Raw genomic sequence first — 9,795 nt, forward strand, 5'->3', positions numbered from 1 at the left:
TGTGGCTCAAGTGGTAGAGCACTAGCCTTGAGCTGAAGAGCTGAGGGACAGCGCCCAGGCCCACAGTTCAGGCCCCATGACTGGACCCAAAAAAAAAAAAAAAAGAAATTCTAACACAACACAAAACAGACAAAGATTTATCAACACCAAGAAGACAATGATGCTTCAACATATCCCTTTCACTGTGACATCCTTAGTGGTAGAGTGGTTGTGTAAGATGCATGAAGCCTGGGTTAGATTCCTCAGTACCACATAAACAGAAAAACCCACAAGTGGTGCTGTAGCTCAAGTTAGAGAGTGGTAGCCCTGAACAAAAGCAGCTCAGGGGCAGTGCCCAGTCCCAGAGTTCAAGCCCCAGAATAAGGAAAAAAAAAAAAATTAAAAGTTCTTTAATGTTGGCAGGTTTCCTCTACTACTGTGAGACACCAGGGATGACTTGTTCTGCTACCCATAGCAGTTCAAACCACACACCTGATTGAGCCAGAGTGCTGCTGACTTCAGATTTCAAATCCGCTTCTAAAAGAGGAGAAATAGTTACCACTGGTCCTGAGAATAGAGGCCCTTTTAAGGTGAGCAACTGGCCTTGTGGAGTCATCACAAGGTTAGCAGAAGAGTGTGGAGTATTAGAGGGTGAGGTGTTTTCTGCAAGGAAAATTAGAAATTAATTATGGATAAAAGACCTTCAACTAATTGTTACTGTAGTCAGAAATTTAGATGATGTCCCTAAAACTTGACTTGAAAAGCAAGAAGTAAATTTTGAATTGAGTTAGAGAAACTAAACTTAAAATTTACTTTTTGCAACAACTCTTCGTTACCTGCCCAGTGATCCACTTCAGGGACAGAACCTATTTGTTGAAGTGCAGAGGTATAGAACCATTATCTCAATGGAATGCTTCTGACAGTTATGATAGAGTCAAGATGAAGACACACAAAATTCCATTCCCAAGCTCCTTTCCTACACAACTCTACCAAAACACTTGAAGTTTCTAAGCCTCATTTTCCCCATCTGTAAAATGAGATAATTAGTTATTCAATTCCTTTCTTAAAACTAACACCAAGTAAGGCACCAGTGGCTTACTCCTATAATCCTAGCTACCCAAGAGGCTGAGATCTGAGGATCATGGTTCAAAGCCAGCCTGGGCAAGCAAGAAAATCCATACAAGTTTTATCACAGGAGGGGAAGGTGGCTTGGTAGTAGAGTGCTTGGCTTTGCGTGCATGAAGCCCTGGGTTCAATTCTTCAGCACCACATTAACAGAAAAAGCCAGAAGTGGTGCTGTGGCTCAAATGGTAGAGCGCTAGCCTTGAGCTGAATTGCTGAGGTTCAAGCCCCAAGATCTGCAAAAAAGAAAAAAAAAATTTCCTTTCTCCAAGGATACAAGTAACATAAAATTAATCATAGCTTACTTCCAAAATCAAGACAGAAGCACTTAAAACCAATTTACTTTGTTCCTTCATAGATCTGATAAAAAAGAAAAAAAACAAAGCCTAATTCAACAAAATTAAAATTATCCTTTTCTGGGGCTGGGAAGGTGGCTCAGTGGTAGAGTGCTTGCCTTGCATGCATGAGGCCCTGGGTTCAATTCCTCAGCACCATATAACCAGAAAAAGACAGAAGTGGTATTGTGGTTCAAGTGGTAGGCGCTAGCCTTGAGCTGAAGAGCTGAGGGACAGCGCCCAGACCCAGAGTTCAGGCTCCACGACCAGCAAAAAATAAAATAAAATAAAAATAAAATAAAAAATTATCCTTTTCTTTAAAGACAGTTGAGCCGGGCAGCAGTGGCTCACACCTATAATCCTAGCTGATCAGGAGGCTGAGATCTGAAGATCACGTTTCAAAGCCAACCCAGCCAGAAAAGTCCTTTGAGACTCTCCAATAAACCACTAAAAACTGGAAGTGGTATGTGGCTCAAGCGGTAGAGCGTTCGCCTTGAGCTGAAGAGCCCAAGGATAGCACCCAAGCACAGAGTTCAAGCCCCATGACCGATTAAAAAAAAAAAAAAAAGACAGTTGTACTATGTTGCCCAGGCCAGTACCAAACTTATGGACTTAAATGATCCTCCACCTCCTCCCAAGTAGGTGAATAGGCACATATCACAGTGTTTAGTTCAAAAAACTTTAATTCCAGCTTATCTGTCTCAGCTTCACTCAAATTTTCTCAACTCTTCATTAAAACTACAGAAAAATCAAGTTAAGATATTAGTTGGTGAAAATCCTAAATGTAGACTACAATCAGAAGTAGAATTTAGATGTTAACATAAGTAGCAATTTCTCAGGATTTGAGTGTAAGTCAGAAATTGAAATCTATTGTAATCCATGTTCTTTTTATTCAACTCACGTTTAATTCATTTAATTACAATTATGGCCAAGAGAAGACATTCAGTCCACTAAACTAATGTTCATCTACATTAAGGAAAGCAAAGAATGTCCCTCCTACCTGTGGCCTGATCTCTTTTTCTGGAAAGAATCAAAGGTTTCCCCCTCCTGTTATTTATAAACATCTGTTCGACATCTACAGATGATGTAGAAGATCCTTCCTGCTGTTTGCTAGTTCTAGGAGACACATCAAACTCATCTGATCCCATCTTCTTTTTTCTTTTTTGTGCCTCCAGTGCTTGTTGTTTTGCATAAATATACTCTAGTTTCTTCAAGACAACTTCTTCTGTCTTACCTACAGGTTGACAGGGAATAAATTACCACTCTGCATAATCCCACATAATAATGAGAAATACAGTCAACTGAAATCCAATTAATTTAACTATTCCCCAAAACTATGGAAGGCAAGAGTGATCACGATCCAGAAGATATGCCCCACGTAATCAAAATATAAGTCTTCTGTAAACTTGACGAGCCAAACTGCTATGTTGAATATGAAAGACCTAGTGAGGATTTGTCCTTGCTAAAGCTGTGTTTGTTTTGTTTTTGTCTGTTGTGGGGCCTGAACTCTGGGTCTGGGCGCTGTCCCTCAGCTCTTCAGCTCAAAGCCAGCACTCTACCACATTGAGCCAAAGGGTCACTTCCTGCTTTTTCTGCTTATGTGGTACTGAGGAATCAAACCCAGGGCCTCATGCATACAAGGCAAGCACTCTACCACTGAGCCACCTTCCCAGCCCTGCTAAAGCTGGTGTACCAGAGAACATTTACCTATCTTACCTGAAAGAGATGATACCTTCCGAATCAAAATATTCCGTTTCCGACTCAGGAGATTCTTCTGTCCTATCAATTTATCTGCTTGATCTGTTAGTCCCTGAATTTCACTGAAAGCCTAGAATAGAAATAGTAATATTATGTTAATCAATCTGTTCTTTCCTTAAATTTCTTAAATATTTCAATTTCCTTACTATTTCAACTTTTTAAATATTATGATACCATTTAAAACTACTGAAGCTTCAGAAATTATTATTTCTAGTTGTAAACTTAGCTGTGGTGGTGGTAGTAGCAGTGATGGGACTCAAGACCTAATGCACGGAAGGCATGCATGGAAGGTAAGGGTTCTATCTCTCAGTTAATTTTCCAATCCCATTGTTTCCTGTTAAATGAACATGTATTTAAGGAATATAGATAAATAATCAGTGCCAAAAGGCATCAATGAGTGGTAAACAGGTGTTCAACTACTGCAAGGTGATGTCAAATTCTATGTTCTAGTTAGATTTTAATCAACTTTATAATAATCTAGTACATGTAAAATCTAGCTGAAATAACACTGTTCTGGAGCAATATGTGTTTATGCTACACTACTCCAACTTCTACTTAAAACATAAATGAAATTACCTGAGATAATCTATGTGCAAAGTTAAAATTTCTAGCTTAAGGTTTTTTTTTTTGTTTTTTTTTTTTTTTGGGGGGGGGTCTGGTCATAGGGCTTGAACTCTGGGCCTGGCGCTGTCCCTCAGCTCTTCAGCTCAAGGCTAGCGCTCTACCACTTGAGCCACAGGGCCACTTCCGGCCTTTTTTCTTTTTTGTTTATGTGGTACTGAGGATTCGAACCCAGGGCCTCATGCATGAAAGGCAAGTGATCTACCAGCCTAGCTTAAGATTTTTATTTCCCTTTAAAATGACTGCCAACTGTTCAGACGTGTGCTACAATATCTGTATACTGTGCTTTACAATGAGATATTGCAAACTATATAAAGAAAATGTGAAAAGCCGGGAGCTGGTGGCTCACGCCTTAATCCTAGCTACTCAGGAGGCTAAGATCTGAGGATCTTGGTTCAAAGCCAGCACAGGCAGGAAAGTCTATGAGACTCTGATCTCCAATAAACCACCAGAAAACCAGAAGTGGCGCTGTAGCTCAAGTGGTAGAGTGCTTGCCTTGAGCCAAAGAGCTGAGGGACTGTGCTCGGGCCCAGAGTTCAAGCCCCACAACCACCACCACCACCAACAACAACAAAAAAGTGCAAAGTAAAAACCAGTTTCTGACTTTATGTGAAGGAAAAAGAATTCTGCCAGTTAAGAACTTAAATTTCCCAATTAAAACCTATTCTAGCTGGGTGCTGGTGGCTCACGCCAGTAATCCTAACTACTCAGGAAACTGAGATCTGAGGATTGAGGTTCAAAACCAGCCGGGGCAAGGAAAGTCTGTGAGACTCTCATCTCCAATCAACCACCAGAAAACCAGAAGTGGCGCTGTGGCTCAAGTGGTAGGGTGCTTGCCTTGAGCTGAAGAGCTCAGGGATAGCGCCCAGGTACAGAATTCAAGCCCCACATACTTGGGGGTGGGGGGGAGAAGAAGCGAGCTAGGCTGGGAAGGTGGCTCAGTGGCAGAGTGCTTGCCTTGCATGCATGAGGTCCTGGGTTCAGCACCACATAAGCAGAAAAAGCTGGAAGTGGCACTGTGGCTCAAGTGGTAAAGCACTAGCCTTGAGCTGAAGAGCTGAGAGACAGCACCGAGGCCTGGAGTTCAGGCTCCATGACCAACAACAACAACAGAAAAAGCTATTCTAACTTAACATGACATAACATTTAGGGGTTAATTCACAGTAATCATTCATTAATTCACACTGAACTACTCTTTAAGTACAAGAAGCCCCATTTCAATATACTTCAGATGGCAATGGATTCCTTTCATCTGGTATGGTAATATTCTCTTAATCAAGCTTCTTATTATTTACATTGAATACTTACCCGAGTAAGAATGAGGCTTTTTGAAACCTTGGAAGAATGAAGTAATCCCAATGTGATCTTCAACTTTTCAAAGAGATCCCTCATTTCCCCACGCCGCCGCCGCTCGTTGGCAGTGTGTGTCCGGCGATAGTAAGCAAAAGCTTCTGTTTCTTTATGAGGCTTATCACTCCAGTAATCTTGTTTCAGTTTTGGATGTACAGATGTAGCCTGTTCCAACAAGACTGCCTCTTCAACAACCTTCAAGAGTGCCGTCCCATTTTCTCCACCCCAAATGGCACTTTTCTATCTCAAGATACCCATCACTTTCTCTCCAAACTGTTGTTAACAGCCTCTCAACTGCTTGTCTTGCTATCATTCTTTCTTCCAAATCTAATTTCAACACTTCCAACAGTAAGAATTCTAATATATCATAATAATAATCATATTATTTCCTACCTTAAATTTCAGGGGTTTTTCAAATGAGAAAATCTCGATAGAGCTAAGGGGATAGGAAGTCTCAAAAAAATTAAGTTACACATTCTGTTGCTATTATAGTTTTTATGAAACAAATGACATAAACAATCAAACTATTGACTAGTAGAAAGGAAGTATTTTAAAAAGTAATGTTGAAGCAGGTACTGATGGCTCATGCTTGTAATCCTAGCTACTTAGGAGGCTGAGATCTGAGGATTGTGGTTCAAAGCCAGCCTGGGCAGGAAAGTCCATGAGATTCTTATCTCAAATTAACACCAGAAAACTGGGAGTGGCACTGTGGCTCCAATTAGTAGAGCACTAGCCTTGAGTAGAAAAAGCTCAGGGACAACACCCAGGTCCGGTGTTCAAGCCCCAAGATTGACCAAAAAAAAAGTAATGCTGTAAGAACTTTCACTTTCACACATATGGTAAAGAATCAACTGTCCTTTTTTTTTTTCCTGGTCAGTTGTGGGGCTTGAAATCTGGGCCTGGGCCTGGGCGCTGTCCCTCAGCTCTTCAGCCCAAGGGTAGCACATACTCTACTACCTGAGCCACAGGGCCACTTCCAGCTTTTTCTGCTTATGTGGTGCTGAGGAATGGAACCCAGAGCCTCATGCATGCAAGCACGCACTCCACCACTGAGCCCAGCCTGTCCTTCTTTTAAACAACTTTTTCTCCAATCATTCCTAACAGGTAGAAATTAAAAAACAAATATGTTAACAACATACCTGCCTGTACCTTTACTGTTTATCTTACACATGCTACTCAAGCCCTCTACAATGAGCTGTCCCTCCAGCCTGACTGTTCATCTTCCCTATTCCCAATCATTACAGCAGTCTAAACTTATACTTCAAACTCCAGCTTCACCCTTTTTCAGGAAAGCCTTTCTTGGCCTTTGACATGCCTAAAGGCTTCCTTTTATCTTATTTATTCTATTTTAAGTTTAAAATTTATCTTCTGTAGAAAGTTCAAGTTAGGAATGGACAGCTCCTTCCTATAATCCTAGGTATTTGGGAGTGGCCAGTTCTGGCATGAAAGTTCTTGACACCTCATCTCAACCAATGGATGGGTACAGAGTCATCTGTACCAGTCATCTCTAACTCAGAAAAGCACAGATGGTCACTGCCCAAATTGACTCTAACATAGAGACTTTACCTCAAAAAATAACCAAAGCAGCCAGGTGCTGATGGCTCATGCTAATAATTCTAGCAACTCAGGAGTCTAAAATCTGAGAATTACTGTTGGAAGCCAAGCAAGTACAAAGTGTCAATCCATAATATTAAAAAAAGCTACAAGTAATACATATGGGGCTTAAAAATTAATGAGTTTGGGCTGGGAAGGTGACTCAGTGGTAGAGCACTTGCCTTGCACGCATGAGGCCCTGGGTTCGATTCCTCAGCACCACATAAGCAGGGGAAAAAAAACCCAGAAGTGGCACTGTGGCTCAAGTGGTAGAGTGCTAGCCCTGAGCACAGAGAAATTCAGCAACAGAGCCCAGGCTCTGAGTTCAAACCCCAGAACCAGCAAAAAAATAAAAATAAAAATAAAAATGAACAAACTTATAGTTTAAGCGTCAATATGCCTTGCATGTTTACCTGGATCCTCAGAAATAATGACATTTCTATTCTTTTAGTTGATTGTTAAATAACAATAAGCTTATTTTTTCCAGTTAATGCTATCTACTGATGCCTTGCTCTGCAGAGAAAATTTAGCTCACACCACTTCTTGTTATACCATTAACAGTTTATGATAACATTTAATTCTGATTCCTGAACACCCTGACTGAATTTCTTGTTTCATCAATAATAAGTAGAGTACTTGCCTTTCCACTTTGTAAAAGGAGGACTGATTCTAGCTGGGATGATGGATGTATACCACCACACATAGCTATTGGATGATATTAGGTCTTGGGTAATTTTGTGCCAGGACTAGCCTTAACCATAATCCTCCAATCTCTGGCTCCTGAGTAGCTGAGATTAAGGCATGAGCCTCCAGCTCTGGGTATTAGTTGTCTTTAATGTAACTCTGACAATATCTAAAACATACATATAAAGTCTTTTTTTTTTTTTTGGTTCAGGTACTAGGGATTATAAACTCAAGGCCTATGTGCTGTCCCTGAGCTTTTTCAAAGCTCAAGGCTGGCACTCTACCACTTGAGCCACAGGTCCACTTCTGGCTTTTTGGTGGTAAATTGGAGATAAGAGTCTCATGGACTTTCCTGCCCAGGCTAGCTTTGAACCATGATTCTCCTATCTCAGCCTCTTGAGCAGCTAGGATTACAGGCAAGAGCCACAGATGCCGAACATAAAGCCACTAAAAAAAAAAATCTAAAGCAATTCTTCCTTTCATTTTCAGGTCCTTGACCAACGCTGAAAATCAGTATCTGTTGGGGCTGGGAAGGTGGCTCAGTGGTAGAGTGCCTGCCTCACATGCATGAGGCCCTGGGTTCAATCCCTCAGCACCACATAAACAGAAAAAGCCGGAGTGGCACTGTGGCTCAAGTGGTAGAGCGCTGGCCTTGAGCTGAAGAGCTGAGGGACAGTGCCCAGGCCCAGAGTTCAGGCCCCACGACTGACAAAAGAAAAAAATCAGTATCTTCCACTTTTGCTTACTGGCTAGTACTCTACTAACTGAACCACAACTCCAGTCCCTATATCTCAATCTAAATTCTCATCTAAATCTAAAAATGGCTTTAGAGTAAATGGAAATATGATATATCCAGAATGACTACAACCATGTAACTTATATCTCCCAAATATTTCTTGATTAAGACAGAATAATGCAGGAAATTGCTTAAACAACACAACTCTCTTCCCTTCCTATAATGAGGGTAAAGGTAACATCTTGCTTAACTATGCTACAACAACAATCTTCATAAACTGCAGGCCCATTTTAATTCCTCTAAATTACTTTAACCCGCTGAGAGAAACACTTAAGTTAAATTTACTAACTGGTTTAAAAAAAAAAAAAAGGCCCTGGGGAGAAAAAAGTCACAAACAAGCTGAAAGTTTCAATCCTAAATCTAAGTTTTATTAATTATCACAAAATATATTCTAAATACCTTTCGGGTTTTTTCAGCAGCCTTTTCCTCTGTAGAGACAGGAGTACGACACCTATATAAAGATAGCACTTTTCAGTGTTTTACTGAAATCCAATAATGTAATACCTATTGCACAGCTGTATTAAACCATACTTTCTCAAATCATTTACATCTTATAACCACTTTATTTTCCCGGTGCAATAAAAATGTTCACATTATTTTTTCAACAGAGTATTTTATATTTCTAAGTATTGAAATAGTCACAAAAACTGAAAATTACTCTTCAATCACAAAATATTCCATATTCCAGACATACAAAACTACATGAACAAATACACTTTGAGCAGTCAGGTATGTCCCATCCAGCTTCAGGAATAATATATCTTACCTTTCCTTCCTTCTCATAAATATTCCTGAACTACATTTTAATACAAATCTTTGTGGTTTTATTAAGAATGTACAATATTTGTTTGTTTTCTCTGCCAGTCCTGGGACTTGACCGCAGGGCCTGGGCATTGTCCCTGAGCTGCTTCTTTTTTTTTTTTTGGCTGGTCGTGGGCCTGAACTCTGGGCCTAGGCGCTGTGCCTCAGCTCTTCAGCTCAAGGCTAGCACTCTACCAACTTGAGCCACAGCGCCACTTCAGCTTTTTCTACTTAAGTGGTGCTGAGGAATCAAACCCAGGGCTTCATGTATGCAAGGTAAGCACTCTACCACTGAGCCACCTTCCCAGCCCCTGTCCCTGAGCTTCTTTTGCTCAAGGCTAGCACTCTACCACGTGAGCCACGGCACACTACTTCTGGCTTTTTCTGCATATGTGGTACTGAGGAATAGAACCCAGGGCTTCGTGCATGCTAGGCAAGCACTCTACCACTAAGCCACATTCCCAGCACCCTTCAATATATTCTAAGCCCAACTTAGAAACAAGAACCTTAGATCTAAGGATCACAGTTTAAAGCCAGCCCAGGCAGCAAAGTCTATGAGACCTCAATCTACAATTAACTACCAAAAAAGATAAGTGGATCTGTGGCACAACTGGTAGAGCATTAGCCTGGAGCAAAAAAAAAGCTCATGGACAGCACCCAGGCCCTGAGTTCAAGCTCTACAACACGGACGAGGACACACGGACACATACACACACTTTGTTAATGGCAGGCAAGACACGGACACACACACACACA

The 9,795-nt window shown here is 40.9% G+C and overlaps 1 protein-coding gene across 2 annotated transcripts in view; it reads right to left on the reverse strand.

Annotated features, from left to right (window-relative positions):
• The window catches only part of Mga (MGA, MAX dimerization protein), an 81,318-nt gene that overhangs the window by 2,502 nt on the left and 69,021 nt on the right, over positions 1–9,795 (reverse strand). For both annotated transcript variants that reach the window (XM_013010104.1, XM_013010103.1), the window contains 5 exons: positions 8,638–8,689; positions 5,124–5,330; positions 3,153–3,264; positions 2,437–2,670; positions 472–642 (listed from right to left, as the gene is read on the reverse strand). In XM_013010104.1, the coding sequence (XP_012865558.1) occupies positions 472–642; positions 2,437–2,670; positions 3,153–3,264; positions 5,124–5,330; positions 8,638–8,689 (776 nt within the window). The remainder of the gene's footprint in view (positions 1–471; positions 643–2,436; positions 2,671–3,152; positions 3,265–5,123; positions 5,331–8,637; positions 8,690–9,795) is intronic.

The sequence above is a fragment of the Dipodomys ordii genome, unplaced genomic scaffold (assembly GCF_000151885.1).
Source record: "Dipodomys ordii isolate 6190 unplaced genomic scaffold, Dord_2.0 Scaffold11, whole genome shotgun sequence".
NCBI classification, from domain to species: Eukaryota; Metazoa; Chordata; class Mammalia; order Rodentia; family Heteromyidae; genus Dipodomys; species Dipodomys ordii.